This window comes from Acanthaster planci, linkage group LG11, assembly GCF_054643075.1.
Source record: "Acanthaster planci isolate LZ-2023a linkage group LG11, COTS_SCS, whole genome shotgun sequence".
Lineage (NCBI taxonomy): Eukaryota > Metazoa > Echinodermata > Asteroidea > Valvatida > Acanthasteridae > Acanthaster > Acanthaster planci.
Genome location: NC_141787.1, coordinates 16,934,781 through 16,952,658, shown reverse-complemented (window position 1 = coordinate 16,952,658; position 17,878 = coordinate 16,934,781). Strand labels below are relative to the sequence as shown.

At 37.8% G+C, this 17,878-nt stretch overlaps 2 protein-coding genes and 1 long non-coding RNA gene across 9 annotated transcripts in view; 2 read left to right on the top strand and 1 right to left on the bottom strand.

Moving 5' to 3' along the window:
- Positions 1-114: 114 nt before the first annotated feature.
- Positions 115-7,677, top strand: LOC147797519 (plancitoxin-1-like). 2 transcript variants are annotated; one of them, XM_087143575.1, is made up of 8 exons: positions 115-526; positions 1,119-1,246; positions 1,525-1,708; positions 2,553-2,625; positions 3,190-3,351; positions 3,724-3,921; positions 5,062-5,297; positions 5,480-7,677. In XM_087143575.1, the coding sequence occupies exons 2-8, from the start codon at positions 1,125-1,127 to the stop codon at positions 5,627-5,629; spliced, it is 1,125 nt and encodes a 374-aa protein (XP_086999701.1). In that variant the 5' UTR covers positions 115-526; positions 1,119-1,124; the 3' UTR covers positions 5,630-7,677. The 2 variants fall into 2 exon arrangements, with proteins under 2 accessions (XP_086999701.1, XP_086999700.1); XM_087143574.1 differs by having other exon boundaries at positions 115-582.
- LOC147797518 (uncharacterized) lies at positions 1,253-10,924 on the bottom strand. The gene is made up of 4 exons (XR_015427210.1): positions 10,818-10,924; positions 1,952-2,066; positions 1,760-1,827; positions 1,253-1,430 (listed from the first exon to the last, which is right to left on the bottom strand). It is a non-coding gene; the product is annotated as an uncharacterized LOC147797518 (long non-coding RNA).
- Positions 9,263-17,878, top strand: part of LOC110976372 (plancitoxin-1-like) — a 24,564-nt gene continuing 15,948 nt past the window's right edge. For 2 of the 6 annotated variants that reach the window (XR_015427207.1, XM_087143570.1), the window contains exons 1-7: positions 10,913-11,056; positions 12,191-12,343; positions 13,311-13,444; positions 13,675-13,858; positions 16,074-16,146; positions 17,203-17,364; positions 17,676-17,867. Coding sequence is in view for 5 of the 6 variants with exons in the window: in XM_087143570.1 (XP_086999696.1) it covers positions 12,287-12,343; positions 13,311-13,444; positions 13,675-13,858; positions 16,074-16,146; positions 17,203-17,364; positions 17,676-17,867 (802 nt within the window). In the remaining variant the exon portion in view is untranslated. Of the gene's footprint in view, positions 10,108-10,838; positions 11,057-12,190; positions 12,344-13,310; positions 13,445-13,674; positions 13,859-16,073; positions 16,147-17,202; positions 17,365-17,675; positions 17,868-17,878 lie in introns of those variants that run through there. The other 4 variants (XM_087143569.1, XM_087143571.1, XM_087143573.1 and 1 more) reach the window with 4 other exon arrangements.

Sequence of the window (17,878 nt, the reverse complement as noted above, 5' to 3'; positions counted from 1 at the left end):
TTTTGTTTCTGGTGTTGAATCACTCAGCTGAGCACATAAAGGACAAAGTGTATGGTTCAGGAAAACATCCAACTATCATGAGCATCCAGTAGACATGGACTCCCAACATCTTTAGCAAGCTGGAAATAGTCCCTTCTTATAAAAATATTTGACATCTGGATGACTTTTAGCATTGTCCTTTACCTGTGAAAGAAAAGTGGGGTTGAACAGCACTATACATTTATTTGTGTTGAATTTAGTCCTGCATTTCCCTGAAAATTTACTGCAACTTCCCTGTACTCAGTGACCAAAAACAAAACAAGCACTCGGTGTTTGTTTACACCTTTAACCGTGGCACTCACTGGTAATTTTTTGGGGTTTCAGTTTTACCCACATATCCATTTGCCTCATTTTCCTATAAATAGAAGGAGGAATCAGAACATATTCTGGCTCTTGGTTGATCAAGTTCAGAACCATCTTGGAGTTTGGTAAAGGTTTGAATTACAATACAGATAGAACAACGGCCAGGAAGTGGAAAGCTGACAAAGTAAGAGTTGACCTGTTAACTTACAGATGTTTGTCTTTTAAATTGAGAGCAGAATGGTAAATATCTGAGGTATTTTACTCCAGTCAGGCTATGCTGAGAGTGAATTTGGCTGGAATTATCCTTTTTCCAAGGTTTAGTTACAGTATTTTTGGAAGGAGCATTTAGTCTGTTTAGCATTCTTCATTCTTTTGAAATTTGAATGTGTCATGGAAAGCTCTACTTCCTATTTTCTTGATTTGTAAGTCATAACGTAAATGACTGTTAGAATGATGGCTTCTGTTGGGCATTTCTGAAAGAGATGAGAGGATCTTCAACAAATGAAAGTACAGTGTTCCTCAAAGTTTGACTTGTTTAGGGATTTGACAAAAGCTTTAAAGTCTAACCCTGTGAGTGTGATGTAGAATCTGGTTCTGAAATTTAGTTCCAGGTCTTTTAGAACCTCATACACATACTCAGAATAAGCTACATCCTTGCACGGTGTTACCGCAAACATCTTGAACTTGCTACCTTCACCGTAAAAAGCTTCAAAGCTCAAACTGAAATTGTTATTCAAACAAACAACATGGATTGAATTTCTTGAATTTGGTCACAGGTGTTTATGATGCACAGCAGTGTGATGGTGTTCATTTTATTGGCTGTGACTGTCTTCACTACCATATTGGTGGGAACCAGTGAGGCAGAGGTGACGTGTTTGGATGCAAATGGGAAACCGGTTGATTGGTAAGTCTCTTCAAACAACGAAAGAGAAGTTGGCGATTTTTTTTTTTTTAGCATTTGAATTTTCTCAACATTCTCAAGCTTTGATGTCAGCACCTTGCCGCTGTCTTCCCACTTTCTTCTCCATTTTTTCCAGCTCTTCTATTCTTGATCTCTTTTATATTGCCTGGCAGTATCATGGACATATCTGAAACAAAGCATGAATGACAACAGTTGTCTTCGTTTGTGCTATCCTTTATTCAGCGTATGCAAATAGTCTTGTTCTTGTTATTCTAATTCAGGTTCATTGTGTACAAGCTTCCTCGAGATTCTCAGGGTCAGACATCACAAGTTAGAGAGGGCTACGCTCAGATGTACATGGATGTCAATAATCCAATCTTGAAACTTTCTGATGTCTGGCTCAATGCTACTGACCAAGCCATCGCATACACATTACAACAAATCTACCAGAACTATGGAAGTCAGGTAGGAATTTTTTTTGTTGACTAATGAAATGCACTCATTGGTTTACCAGACCTTAGTTTCATGTTGTCTTGTGCCAGTTAGAAATTGCTCCTTTGTTTTCACCTTTGTTGGTGACTATTCTGAAAAAAAGGAACATTATGCAAGAATAATTATAACTTCCTCATTGCATATGGATTCCTCAGGCATGAATATGCTACAAGTTGGTACACATTCAACTGTAAATTAGCCTTATACACTATGCACCTGTTGGTGAAGTGTAGGGGTCGCCCAGTTAGACCTTGGAGGGATTTCTGCAGGTCTTAGAGTCTATCACCAGTAACATGTGCTTTACTTTGTAGGCTTGGTCTTCAGGTCAGTGCTTCAAAAAGAGAGAGAATACAGAAAAAATTATCTTCTTACTTCTTCTGTGCCATGAGTACTCAATAAAGTTTCTTCATCTTGAGTTTCTCTGAAGTTTACCTCATCAATTTGCCACAAATAGCACTCGGGAACATGTATCATAAGCTGCTCACATCCAGACATCATTTCAGATAAAGTGATCATCAGAAAAATTGTTTGAAGTAAATTAACTCATTAGTAATGCAAATGAAAGTTACAAATGTATGTGGAAAATCACTGCACAAGACACTTTACAAAGTTTTCTTTACTGAGTATTGTTAGGGCAGGAGTTATAAAATAAATCAGTATTTTATGTGAATTCAAGTGCAGAGTTGTTTTTCCCAAAAAAATCAAAATAAGCAGGTCAAATTACTTTTTCATGAAGATGTGTGAAACCTTGTGATCTTGGACTGCCAAGTACTCTTAGCTTTTTTTTTTATTGTGTTCTTCGCAATTTTTTCTCTAGAAATTGGCTTATTTGATGTACAATGACCAACCCCCTGATGAAGTTCCAAAATGGAGATGTGGACATTCAAAGGGTAGAGAGTTCTTTTTTATTTGTTTGTGTATGTGTTTTTCCCTTTTTGGGGGAGGGGGTGTTGATATTCTAGCAAACGTTATTCAGGGAATAAAAGATTACTTGTGTGAATTTCTCTACGTGTGTTGACTTTTTAACTATCTTTGGAATTTTTTCTCCATGTTATGTAGAGTTCCTGTGTATGTTTTTCTATGATGACTAAAGTCTGTATTTTTTTCTCAGAAGGTTATTATACATGCTATTGGTCAGAATTGTAAAACTGTGCTTTGGGCAAATGCAGGAGATTTTCAGGCACTCGTAAAGAGGAAGGTCAGATCTTTATTGAATTGATTGTGAGAAAATATTACACAGTATCCATTTTACCTATGCGACAAAGGAAATCCCTGGGAGCATTCAAGCTATCAATGTGTTTTTATTTTTTCATGACATGATTGTGAAACAATCTTTATTCGTATACTCGGGTCTGTTTGTATACTTCTGCCCACTTTTTTGTACTGTACATGTGTTTTCATGTCCCTAGTTCAGTGACTCTCTCAACACAGCTGTTTGCCTTCCAACCCTACAGGTGACCTTGCCTTTGATGGTACCAGTGGTTTTTGGCTGGTTCACAGCATACCTAAATTTCCTCTTCCCTCATCGGAGTACTACAACTGGCCAAGCAATGCTAGACGTTTCGGCCAGCAACTCCTATGTGTTACTTTCCGTTACAATCAGTTTGAAAAAGTTGGTAATTACATGTACATAGATGTAGGTGGAGGGGCTATTTACAAGGGAGGGGGCCATCAAAGAGAACACCCTGTGTAGACCTTACAGTGTTGAAGTAGTCTTTGAAGATAAGGGTTTTGTTCCTCACTAAAGACATAAAAACGGGCTTTTGTGAATTCACTCTAAGATCATTGGTAAAATTAATGCATAAGGTCTGTTTCGCCCGTATGACCATTATGCCATTGCAGTGGCTGAGTGTTAAAGCTGTTAGTACTGTTCAGTTGATAAGCAGGTGTATCCATTCTCCTTCCCTCTCTGTGGTCTGTACATGTCCTCTTTCTTTTACATCAAACTTGTTGAGGTGGGACGGTGTTCTTTGTGTCCTTGATGCTAGGTCAGCAGTTAAAGTATAACAACCCCTTGGTCTATGACTCCAACCTCCCTTCTGGCCTTGTGAACCACACCTCTAGCATCAAGGATGTGGTCAACAAACAGCACATAACATCCCCTCCGTGGAATCGCGCTTTGGATCTGACGTCTAAGGCTGGGAGAAAATTTGTCAGCTTTGCCAAAGCTGGTAAATTTGGGAAAGGTAGGTTTGGGTAGAAGGGACACAAGTGAATTCGTTACCACCTTCAACAAATACCAGAATGACATGTGGGCCATTCCATGCAAAAGTGGAAATTAAAACTTTTACCAACCTTGTTATCATTTGTATTACATAAACCTAAAGAGGGTTTTCAAAACTGAAGTGGAAGTACCCTTAATCGTAATTTCACTTTCTTTCTTTTTGAAAAACTTCATTTTGTTTATGAATTACACATAATAATGATGTTGGTAACAGCCTGACCATTGTCCACGTTGGTGTAGAATTACCCACGTACATGTATTTTATATGAGCTTAGGGCATATTAGAGCTTCTCTGAAGTAAAGTTTACGAAACACTAGGTCTCGAAGTACCCCCCAGTTAATGAAATATTTTCACTTTTAACACAAGTAGGCCAGCTCATACACAAAGGCATAGGTCCTTGAATAAGCCATTTGCGAGTTAAATTTGAATAAAATCTGGTAGACTGAGTTCTTTAAATTCACGTGAACATAACAACTTGAATTCTCCATACTAAAACCACTGTTGCTATACCTTGTGATTCAGGGCCAGCTTTTGCTTAGCAAGAGACACCTTGCAACAATACACTGTTCTCAATGGATAAGAATGGTACAAAGGAACCAGTCCATTCCAGAGATGGTGGTCGCTATGCAAAAGCTTGCCCCGAATCATGAGGTATAGCAACAGTGTCTCTAGTCTGGGGAATTAAAATTGTTACGTTTTCATGCAATCAGATAACCAGTGTATCAGATTTTATTCAAATTGAACTTGCAAGTGGCTTATTTCAGATGGGAAACTTCTTGTTCACATCTCTGCTTTTCAGGATTGTTTTGCTGACTCGGTTTCTTTTATGGTTCATCTCTGAGCCTCGAGCTGGACCATGAGAGGGCACAATTTCCTTGGCAACGGAGGCTCCTTTGGTCAGAGCTGAACTTCGCTGGTTCATAAACAACAATGAAATGTATGCATTACCAACAAAATGAACACCCCCAACCAACATGGCTCTTTTCAACTGAGGGGGTGTTTCTGGATGTGTTCGAGGCAGATAGTATTTTCCCTGTTGTACATACTCTATTGTAAAATCATGTTGGTGTGATGTACCAGTTTTCTGCTTTTCTTCCTTAGATCTGTATGCAGACTGGCTTGCCCCTTACTTCAATAGCGACCTGTATGTTGAGACGTGGCAACGCTCGGGCAAAAATATGAATTCATCTTGTGTTGGTGGTCTTGATGTTTACAATGTCAAACACTTGAACCTGGCTGATGGAGAAGACTTTGGGAATTGTCAAGATCACTCTAAGTGGGCAGTGACGATTAAACCAGGTTTGGAGTGGACTTGCATCGGGGATATCAATCGTCAGGCAAGTCTACCATAACATCATGCCATCTGTTTTCATTTACATGGACTTGGTTCTTGTGTAAGCAATCAAGTGGCCTTAGCAGGTTGTGCAAAGACCATGTGAATTCCAGTTTTATTTTGATCTTACTTCAATAACAAAAGGTACAGGTTGAGTTTATCATATTGCAATTTCTGTTCTTATAGTTAACTCAAGAGAGGCGTGGTGGTGGTACACTCTGTCTTCAGAATGCAGCTGTGAGTAAAGTCTTCCGTGATTTAGTAACTGAAATACAGCAATGTAGTCAAGCAGAGAAACATTGTTACCCTCGCAGCCATCGTCAAGGGTTTTTTTAATTCGGTGACTGGTATACAGCAATGTCCTCAAGCACAACCATCTTGTTCTCACTGTTCTCTGAGGAGATAAAATTTTCCTGCAGTCTTGTGCTTTTCTAAATGTAACAAGTTGACAGTTTAAGGATAAAATCCTGAGATGTGCAGGATAAAAGGGTTAGGGGATTTAAACTTTTTCAGTATTTTTTGCAGCACTATGTTAAACTTAGTACTGCATCCCTCAAATTCTTGCATAATCCATTTAATCAGGACTTTAGTAATACATTAAAATGCTCCCAATCAAGGAATTTCAAATTCATATTTGAATTAGTAGCATATACAGTCCGAGAACTTTTAGTCGAAGGTTTAAATAAACTGTGGTAAAAATTTGCATGTGGTTTGTACTGTAAATTCATTGTAAATAGAATATTTTGATGACTAAGAAAACCTTACTGAGCGTTTAAATATACGTGAGGAATGGTATGATTTGAGATGGTCTGGTTAAACCAGAACAGGTTGAAAACCTATTTCAACTCGAAATTTTACTTATATTGGGTCATAGCTCTGAAAATAATGTCGACTCATTTTGTTGAAAAGTAAATCTATATTTTATAGCCTGTAAATGGTCCATATTAATTCCGTTCTCCCCTGCAAGTATTATTATTTGTAAATTTTTGCAAATTAATGCAATTTGAAAAGGTTTATAAAGCCAAAATCATTTTAAATGTTGCTTATTTTATGAACTGTCCTAGGAAAAATTTGCACGTAACTTTTGAGTTTGTGTGTATGATGAGTCAACTTTTGCATTAAAGGGCCTTTCACTTCTAACTTCACCCCTTTTTAACAATGTCCTCTAAGGCAATATATTGTCCTTAAGAAATTAAGAATTTTACAGGGGAAATGATAAAAAACAGGAATTTTTACAAGTAAAATGACATATGAATTTAAAATCATAAGAGGAAAATGACTGAATCCATTGTCAGCTTTGCATGTTATTTTATCATAAGTACATGTTTATTCGTGCCCGCTCATTTCGGAATTTTGACAAAGAAGTTTTTAATCACAATCTTAGACATTTTATATAACAGGTTTTTGCCCTTACCCAACGTATATTAATAAGCACTGTATGCTCAGTGCTTGTCCGAGAGCTTGCGAAAAAAAAACCTCACAAGGTTACTCGGGTGGGACTCGAACCCACGACCTCCTGCTTACTAGTGCAGATGTCTTAACCACTCGACCACCGAGCTTGCCGGGGTCGGCTGGCCGGTCCGAGTCAAATGAAGCAGTGGGTACCGCGAACTATTTTCAAGATGTATTTTTGCGTTGGGGAGATGTTAATTTTATATAACAGGTTTTTGCCCTTACCCAACGTATATTAATATTATTCGCAAGCTCTCGGACAAGCACTGAGCATACAGTGCTTATTAATATACGTTGGGTAAGGGCAAAAACCTGTTATATAAAATTAACATCTCACCAACGCAAAAAATACATCTTGAAAATCTTAGACATCAACTGGAGCATTTTACAGATCCAGGTTCAGAAGCTACGCTCCTATCGAACTGAGGAATAACCCCATTGCCAATGTTGTACTTCCACACCCTAAAACAGAAAGTGGAAGATCATCTTTTAACTTTAGGGGTGCCCAGACATGGAATAACTTGCCCCAAAAGCTGAAATCTCCACGTCCAACAAGCAGTCGTCTTCTTGTACAACAGCTTCAGCAACTTACTTAGGTTTTTCGTAGATTTTGGGATCAGTTGTATTGTATAACCATGTAGTAGTGTACTCTATGAAGTGGTAATTTATGAAATTTTTGTGGAACTGTGTACAATTTTGGGGATGGGTGGGTTGATTATATTTGTAAAATGAGTTCTCATCTTTTTTGCTAATTGTTATCCTTTTTTTTATTTTTTGCATTGTATTTTTGGTATTTTAATGTCTTAAACTATGTAAGCTGGGATCCACGGGAGATCAGTGAGCAGGCTTACTGAGTGGATTACCCAGGGTAAACAATAAATTTAAAAAATAAGATAAATAAATATCACATTGAAATTGAACCATCAAGAAGAGATCTTACAATCTTGTTGAATATTTTCATTTGTATAGAATGTTGTCAAACATTTTGCCTTGCACAGTTTGCTACTATTTTGTACTCAGCCAACTGAACTGGTTCTGTTGTAATTCCAAGTTCACAAATGATTAAGAATTACACATCTTCATTGGAACATGTGAAAATGCTCATTTCAATGTAGTTAATACCAGGAAACTGGTTAAATCATTTCACGTCGGAAAATTCATGTAACAGTTTACTGGTTAATTAAACAAGGAAACATTAGTGTTGAGTATATGTAGCAGTGAATGTAATGAATATTCTTTACCCTCTACATAGGAAGAACTGGTAATTTCATGAATAGATGCAATGCTAATCTCATAAATGCAGAAATTAAGGTCAGCAGTCTTTCTCTGTCCAGGGAAAGTTGTTTGTATGCAGTTTCAAATGGTAAAGTATTCAGCCAAGTACAGAAAAGGTGAAATGTACAGATTAGGTCCGTTTGTCACGGACATGCAGTAGACATGGTTTCCCAGCCATCTAAAATAAGCTGGAAAAAGTCTTTTCTAGTAAAGATATTGACGACTTAACAATTGTTGGCAACCCCCTTAGGAATCCTTAACCTGATAGAAAACTGGGGCAAACCACAAATTGAGATGACAAACTTTAGGTGTTGATTTAAAATTGATTGATTGATTTAAAATTGAAAGAAGTTGGCCTATCTTTTAAAGTGAGTTTTCAAATATGTTGGTATTCAGAATTTTTTTAATTACACAGAAAAACCTTGTCAGAACCTCTCCCTCATTGATTACATGTCAAATTCATCTTTACCAATTCTTGGTCTTGGATATCAAGTTGTAGTTGCCCTGTTTATACCCTCAATAAGCTGATAAAGTCATTTCCCCACTAACTCCTTGAAGTTTTGTAAAAGCAAGAACAGGTAGGTACAGTTGGTGTTTTTAGCTATCTTCTGGGAATGTTTCATGAGCTATTTGTTTATGTTCTCATTTTCAATAGGACAGGAACAAACGAGGAAATGACACAGAACTAAATTGACTGTTACCAATAAGTATTGATATTTCTTAACTAATATAAAAATTCAGATCTTCAACGTTTACAGTGCATCAGTAAATAAACAATCAGGCAATGGCACTCATCAGTGATTGACTGCAGAGATTTAAAGGATCCAATAAATGAATTTTTCTTGGAATCACTTTTTATGTATCTCTGTATTTTTACATGAACTGAACGGTGCACTTTTTCAAACATTAAAATTGACCAAGCAAGTAAATCCACAAAGACATGGTTCAAGTTGCATGTTTTCATCTTCAAATTGTAAACCCCAAACTTTAGTAAAAATTTATCAAAATATTTCTATTTCCTGGTTCCTTTAAGTCCCCTAGAAACTGAAAAGAGGAAAGAAAAACAGCTCAATTATTTCCTTTTTTGTGTAGGACTTTGGCTTTGTAATATGTCATGGTGTGATTGCATGGGCAGAGACCCCGGGTGGGGGGATTTCCCTCCCCCCCCCCATTTTTTACCTGGGAGGGATTACCAGTGTAATCATTCTCCCACCCACTTTTCAGTCACTTTGTGCACTCTTGGCCTTAGCACCACTGTATTTCTCACTTGCAGGCATCAAACAGCTCAAATTTTCCCTTCATTAAAAAGTGTCAATGGTGTTTTGATTGTACACATGAAATTGTCACTTCTTACAAAAATCCAACTTTCATTCACCTCTATGTACTATAATTTGATCAACTTTTTCAGCTGTTGATAAACTCAAACTGATGCAAACTGTCATAACTTGTCAATGTTGGAATATCTAGTCCTGCACATTGGGGGATGATTTTTTCTGATACCTCCAGATTTTCCTTTAAATTTCTGTCCCCATTTTGCCACAATGACCTACAATTTAAAAATACAGAGTTGCATGTTCTTCATTAAAATGCACAAATCCTCATCAATAAAACACTACCACATAGTGTGAAAACACTACCACATAGTGTGAAAACACTACCACATAGTGTGAAAACACTATCACATAGTGTGAAAATACTACCACATAGTGTGAAAAGCCCACACTATACCCAGGCTTTGCTGGGGGGAGGGAAAACCCTGCCCTATGCCAAAGTCTTCAATCACTGACGGCCATTTTTGTAATTTTGTAATTCAAAGGATATGTGTAAGACACTTGTAATAATGCTCAAGTCATTTCATTGAAGATATTTCTGCCATTTCATGATGAAACGTCAAAGAGCCTGCTTGGTATCCGTGCATTGAGCAACTCTTAACTTTACCAACTTCCCACTTTCACCGAGTTGGTTAACACACATATAAACAGACACAATCTCTTTGTGTTTCACTTTGTCTATGTAAAGATCATTTTGGGAATGATACATATACTACAAGTGGAGCTAAAAACAGAGAAATACCTCTGCCAATCCAGGTAATTGTAACACAGAACCTTTGTCAATTTCCTTGTTTACTGACTAATCAAGTTCATGTTAATAACGACATTTTGCTGCTGCAAATCACCTGTCCAGAAATGAAACATATTAAATAAGTTAAGCTTGTTTTGGCGACAAATGTTAATTTGCTGTGAAAAGAAGTGTCAGTTGTAATACATAATATACTGTTACACATGAGTGGAGTGGAAGATGGATGGAATGATGGGGTGGGGTAAGAGATGGATGGTTTGAGTGTAAAGGAGGGATAGGAGATGGACAGGGTGATGGGTAAGGGAGGGGTAGGAGACGAATGGTATGAGGCTAAGGGAGGGGTAGGAGACGAATGGTATGAGGCTAAGGGAGGGATAGGAGATGGGCGGGATGATGGTAGGAGAAAGAGGGGATTATGGATAAGGGTGGAACCTTTAGAATGTTACTTATTTTATCCATAAATTATTTTGATCCATGAAGTCATACATGTGCATCATCCAGTTTTCTGAACTTTCTATTTTTAAAAACTATGGCAAAGTTTGCACATGGAGAGTATGATTTTCTTGTTTGATTTAGCTGCACCATTTGTAATATGCATTGATATCTCTTAACACGAGCACTTTTTCCAGTAAAAGAAATTTAAATTCATCTGAAGCAGTGAGTCATGGGGGCTTCACCGTTCTAGTTAAAGTTCATTCTTTACGTGGATTTTTTTTACCTTTTTACCTTCTTCTGTGAGGCTGATTTGGAGTTTTGTGAGAGTTTCATGGCGCCGGGCAGTGTTATAATGTTCACATTGATGGCGGTGACTGTCTTGACTGCGATAATGGTGGGAACCAGTGACGTGTATGGATACCAGTAGGAAACCATTCGATCGGCAAGTCACGTAAATTCTTTACATGTACTTCGGCACCCGAACTACCACAGAGCTTGGATGACTTGCTGCCTTGAAAAGTTGTAAGTTTGTGTGTTTGCCCTACTTTTATTATGTTCTGAGGGTTGCAAAGAGCTCTTGTCATATTTCTGATGTTGCTAGTCTGGCTTGGTGATTTTACACATTGTATTTTGTGATACAAATCCAGTCAGGGAGTATTGTCAAGTTTACAGCAACCGCTCCGTACTCATCTCGTTTGTGTACGTGACATTGCAAAATACATTGTGTGGGCTCCATGCACAAATTCAATTGTGTTCATTGTGTAATATTGTTCGGTTGTGTCACACCTGGATTTATTGCAACAAAAATTTTTATTGAAACCCATGTGCAGACCCCGCACCTCTTGTAAAGGGACAGAAAGAATTCAAATCAGAAAATCATGTATTAATTACAGAGAAAAAAGTACAAATTTATTGATTCAAAAATTACTTGAATAAATAATTAAATACACAAATAGTTTAATCATTATTGAACTTGTAAATAATTAAACAACTATAAAAACAACTAACCACAGCAAATCTAGATGAATCTGAGTCATTAGTGAAATCCCTTAATGAAACACCTTTCAATGAACTCTCCATTAACCAATCAATCTATTTAAAAAACCTACTTCAACCACTACTATTCACTAATCATATATCCACTGAAAAATTAAGTTATCTAACCACAAATACATTATATGTGTTACTCCTACAAATCTGTTGTAACCTTCATGTATTTAAGTAAATGGTCAACTATTTCAAGGATGGATTTACACTGGGGAGATGTAAATTAATTTTGGATTTTTTGCCCTGCCCGGCATGTATATTAACAAGTATACTCGGTGTATGCCCCCAAAGGCTGGTGAAAAAAACCACAAGCATACTCGGGTGGGACTCGAACCCACGACCTACTTACTAGTGCAACATCAATAACCATTTGACCATCTTTGATTTTTTTTTCACAAGCCTTTGGGGCATACACTGAGTATACAGTGTTAATATACACATCAGGCAGAGCAAAAATCCAAACTTAATAAACAACAAAATAAATTGATATTAAAAAGGATTCCTGAATATAATAGAGTTATTTGCGTCCACTGCGGTTTTCAGTTTGCGTCCCCTTATTCATGGCAAATCTGGCAATCCCCGTGTGTCTGTGCTTTTATCTGTTATCAGATACTGTCGTACAGCTTCAATGAGCGGTGCGGTGTGGTGCAGCACGGCACCAGACTATACCGACACCTTGGACATGGCTTGACTTAAAACTGTGCAATGCGCCTCAGCATTAGCCTTAGCAACTGTCACAGACCAGGCTTGTCTCATGACACGGTCCGTCCCAAATGTCTGCTCTGACTGAAATGTTGTCCACAGACATTAAATACTGGAAAATTAATAACCACTTGATCATATAACTATCACTAAAATTCTCTAACATCCAGAAAGGATATCATCTCAAATCACCAGTTTATATCAGTGTCAATCAACTAACATATCCTCCTAAATCCATCAAACTAACCAAATGTGTCAAAAAAACCACATTTCCTGATATTTTAAGAAGAGTAAATGTTAGAAAATTCATTATGTTAGCACAACAATGTTTTAATGTCAAGTGATCAGATATTTTATGTCACTAGCAAGATAGTCATCAGACTGTTCTTCTGTTTAGACCAGATTGGTTGCATTAAAAATGGAAGATTCATCATAAAAATTTCCAAACTACAAATAATGCAGTCGACCATACTTACAGTAGGACATGCATGTTCTCACTGATGCCTTTGTGTACCACATGGTTGATATTTTTAACAAAATATGAACAAAACAAACAAAGTTCACTGTTAATAGGGTGTCATGAAGTGACTTCAGAGCTGTATTTCACCAATAATTTACCCTAGATTGGTTTTTGTGGGACTGGGTTTGGTTGGAATCACACTTTGAGGAAGTTTTAGTCATTTTAATTTGAACATCAGATATTTGTAGCATTTGTAGTCCATTCTTGTGACATTTGAGTGTGTCACTTTCAGGGTGGTTCTGTTTTTCCTCTTTCCCTTTGATTATTAAGTCATGATGAAATGACTGTAATGGTGATGGCTTCTATTGCACAATTTTAAAAGGACCAAAAGATCAGCAAAGTTAAACTTAATGTTGCGTAAACTTTTTTCTGTTAGTATTTCAAAATGCGTTGTTCAACTTTTATATGAATATGATGTACATGTAGGGTCTTATTTGCACAAATCAGAATTTGTTTTTCAATTTAACAGAAAATTACTGTGTTTTGATTACTCCTGATTGAATGTAGTCAAGAGTGTTCATGATTCCCAGTAGTATGATAATGTTCATGTTACTGGCCGTGACTGTCTTCACTACTATAACAGTGGGAACCAGTGAGGCAGCAGTGACATGTTTAGATGGCAGTGAGAAACCAGTTGATTGGTAAGTCTCATGTCAAACATCAACACTGAAAAGTGTTATTCTCTCTGTCTCACAATTTGAGAGTTTGAGACATACCTCCCGTTTCTTCAACATCTTCATTTACTTTTCTTCTTTTTCAAATAACCTAACAGCATCATGGAGTTGACCCACAAGACAGCAGTTGTCTTTATTTGTGTTATCTTTTACATGTTGGAGTATTTGAATGGTCACATGTTTATCCTGTTATACAGGTTCGTTGTGTACAAGCTTCCCCAAGATTCAAAAAGCCAAACACAACAGGTGAAAAGTGGCCATGCTCAGTTGTACATGGATGTCAACAATCCAGTCCCGACACTTTCTGATACCCAGCTCAGTGCCACTAGCCATGCCATTGCATACACTCTGCAACAGATCTACCAGAACCATGGGAAACAGGCAAGATCACAAAAAAAAATTTGCTAAAAGTGCCTTCATTTGTTTACCAGGCATCTTAGTTTCATGTTGTCATGTGGTAGTTAGAAAGTATTCTAATTGTGTCCTCCCTTTGATGACTGTTTCAACAACTTGAAACTCTGCAGCATTGTACAAGAGTAATTATAACTTCCTCATTGCATCATCAATAACACACTGTGACTTGGTGCACGTTCAATATCAGTTGTATATGCTCCATGCACGCATATCCTGTTTGTTGCAGGGCAAGGTGTCTTTTGTCAACCATATTCCTGGACATTGTCTACATAATCTATACTGTGTTATCATTGGGGCTGTTTTTCTTGTAAATGTAAAGTTGAGAGAAATCTCCATATTGCTTTGGTGGTAAGTGTAATAGTTGTGGGTCTACTGACTCAAACAGAGACAATGGAGACAGATTTCAACTCAATCTATGTCGTGTTCTTGGTCTACATATACGTGCTCTACACCATGCTGTAGACTCTCTCTAAAAGACAATGCAATGCCACTGTAATGCATGTACTGTAATGAGATGTGATGAGGTCAACAGAGGGCAGCATTCTGCTTGACCACTTATTAAACTCTTGTTACAGTAATTTTCTACCGGAGGTAAACAATAAACAAAAGCAAAATATCCCAAGTACTCTAAAATATTATGTCATGTCGAGTTTTCCCAAATTCACCCAGTCACTTGATTTGAATATTTAACCTAGCTTGCTCATATTGTACCTTCAGATTGTACATTGGACTGTCGGAAAAGAATTATGGCATGATAAAGAATTCTATAGAGTACCAACGTGTGACATTTTGAACCAGGAAGTGTAGTGCAGACGAATGTGTGTGTGTTGGTTCATGCGCTGGTTCTCACACTGATGCCTTTAAATCGGCAGTCCATCGTTTTTGATGGAAACAAGATAGGAGAGAGAGGTGAAAGGGTTTAATTATTATGTAGGGTTGGTCTTGCAGGTGAGCTGCTAGACCAGCTTTGGATCTACATGGCCGGTTTTGCATTTGCCACAGGTGGAGATACTAACACAGGGAATGAACTTAAATGTCACTCATGAGCTGACATATACTCAGTGGCCTGCTTCTCCTCAATTCTACTGGTTACCTCGTGTAAAACACCCCGCCATGTTGATCTGGATGAGGCTTGCTGTTCCCAGGTGCCAGTGTCAATCTCAGCACATTTCATATGGCATTTTAGAACATCTTTATAGCGCAGTTTCTGGCCACCATGCTTCCATTTCCCAGGCAGTAAATCACTGAAAAGCACTTGCTTAGGGAGTTGGTGATCAGACATGCGAAAGACATGACCAGCCCATCGGAGCTGAGCGGCAATAATTAAGGCTTCCACGCTCACAGCCCCTGCCCCTTCCAGGACAGTCACAACTCTGTCTTGCCACTTGATGTTCATAATCTGGCGCATGTGGTGAAGCTTGATTCGGGTCAGCTGCTTGATGTGCCTGCGATAGAGTATCATAGCATCAGTGTAGTATAGAAGCAATAGCAACACTACTGTGTTGTAGACCTTGATCTTATAGTGCTGAGTTTGATGTCATGACGCGTATCAGAGACGCTGTTGGAAAGACCCAAATGCCTTACAGGCTGCCTAGATTCTCTGGTCAATCTCATCATCAGATGAGTTCTTTTTGGTGACAGTGCTGCCTAGGTAGATGAAAGTAGTAGTAGTCTTCAATGCCTCTCCATGCACTTCTACGACAGGTTGTTCCAGCTGTTGCTGTTGTGGTGGTGGTTGGTTGAGAAGTTCAGTTTTGGTGGCATTTATTCACAGTCCAAAACAAGCTGCAGCTTCAGCGAATAAGTTGCAAATCCCTGTATGTCCTGCAGATTTGTAGCTACTACTGCAGAGTTGTCTGCATAGATCAGCTCTCTCATGCAGACCAATTTGGTCTTCGAAGCAGCTCAAAGCCGAGCAAGATTGAATAGACTCCTATCTGTTTTGGTTCGAATATACACACCTTTGTTAGTTCTGGAAGCCACGTTCTAACACTGCAAGGTGCAATGCCTAGATGCACCCCACTGATGCCTTTTACACACATAATGATGCACATTATGTATTCACTTTGGTGCTCAAAACCTTCACAATATCTTGATGTTTACTTCTACAATCACCTCAGTAAACTTTAAGTGTAAGGTGTATTATGATTTAACAGATATTTTCTTCAAAAATTTGTTCCAGAAAATTGCTCACTTGATGTACAATGACCAACCTCCTACTGGAAAGTCAAATCAGAGCTTTGGGCACTCAAAGGGTACAGTTCATTATAATATTCTTGCAAATCTTAATTAGAAGATTGAAGGATTACTTGTGAGAATTTTTCCCAATGTTTTGGCTCTGTAGTTATCTTTGACTGTTTTCTTCAGGCAATGTATGATGTGTACCTGTTCATTTAGGATTTTAGTTACAGTGATCTTTTTCCTCATTATTATTCTGATTTCTTCAGAATTGTAAAAGTATGTATGCAGTTGCATCAAATTTTCAAGTATATCTAATCATGATATTCTATTTAGTTTTCATACATTTGAAGGGTATATTTTACTTTATATTTCTGATCTAGTCTATGCTTGCAGCTCTGACCCATTGATCTGACAGTAATATTCACAGGTGTTCATTACTAAAGGTCTTTATTCACAGCATTTTACATCAGTGGCATAACTATTAGGGAGGGAGCTCAGGACATGCCCCTAGTGGGTGTCCGTATTTTTAGATTGTTCATGTTTAAAATGGATGGTAGCTGATTGCTCAATTTGTTTTGCTTGTTTGTTTTTTCTCTTTTTTGGGGAGGGGCACAATGCACAATCTAAGAGCTGTCAGAACATAGTTGGGCCAATATTTCATACACATATGATACACTTTTAAGAGATTTTGAAATTTGGTTAGTGCCTTTACAGAAAAGTCACAGGTTTTTTTACAAATTTTAACAAAAAGAGAGGAACAAAAATACCTAGATTTTAATTTGCGGGGTCAGTCTGAAATGTGTGGTGTGTAAAGAATTTGGATGCTAACTTGGCTGAATATTGGTTGTTCTCAATACACAGTGAGTTCATGTAATTCATCATAGGGGTAATATCAAGTACTACACCATAACCATTCACCTGAAAAAGGAAAGACCCTTTTTCATCTGACATATGACATAGGCACATAAACTTAAAATTGATACTTGCATGAATAAGGGCTGCATTAATTGTCTATGCACAAGTATATGTACAACCAGCACAATATCAGAGTCTTGTATTTCCTCTCCTGTATGCCCACATGAATCATATGACTTACCTAATGGACAGGTGTCTTCCTTCCACTCTTACAGGTGTCCTTGCCTTTGATGGCATCAGTGGATTCTGGCTGGTACACAGCGTACCTAAATTTCCTCTACCCGCATCTAAAAGCTACAATTGGCCAGACAATGCCAAACGTTATGGTCAGACATTGCTGTGTATTACCTTCAAATACGACCAGTTTGAAAAAATAGGTAAAGTTTACATGTAATAGGAGGACTTTCATTAAATCGGGGGGGGGGGAATGTTGACTAGAGTACTGTATTACTAACTCCTCATACCATACTTTACCATACTTTATATTACCATTGTTTGAAGTATCTGTGAGTTAAATTGTAAACCATGAGATTTAAAGTTTTCAGGGTGTTTCTGCTGTTTCTGAAACATCGCCATTGCCATTAAGTTGGCACATGTTGACAATTTGTAAAACATAGCTCAAAGCTGTGGCACCTGTTCACTCGCAATATCTTACCTTTGTCACTAATTTAAAACTCATTTCCACCAGGTCAGCAGTTGAAGTACAACTATCCTTGGGTCTATGACAACACTCCTGATTTGGTTGGCCAAACCCCCAGCATTGTGGATTTGGTGAACAACGTCAATGTAACATCCCCTCCATGGAATCGTCGATTGAATCTGCAGTCCAGAAGTGGGCAGAAGTTTGTCAGCTTCAACAAAGCTGGCGAATGGAAGAAAGGTGGGTTTAGA

Excerpts from the sequence above, each read along its gene's own strand:
- LOC147797519 (XM_087143574.1), top strand. Across the intron at positions 1,247-1,524 it reads AATGGGAAACCGGTTGATTG|GTTCATTGTGTACAAGCTTC; the intron begins GTAAGTCTCTTC and ends ATTCTAATTCAG. Across the intron at positions 2,626-3,189 it reads GAGATGTGGACATTCAAAGG|GTGACCTTGCCTTTGATGGT; the intron begins GTAGAGAGTTCT and ends CCAACCCTACAG.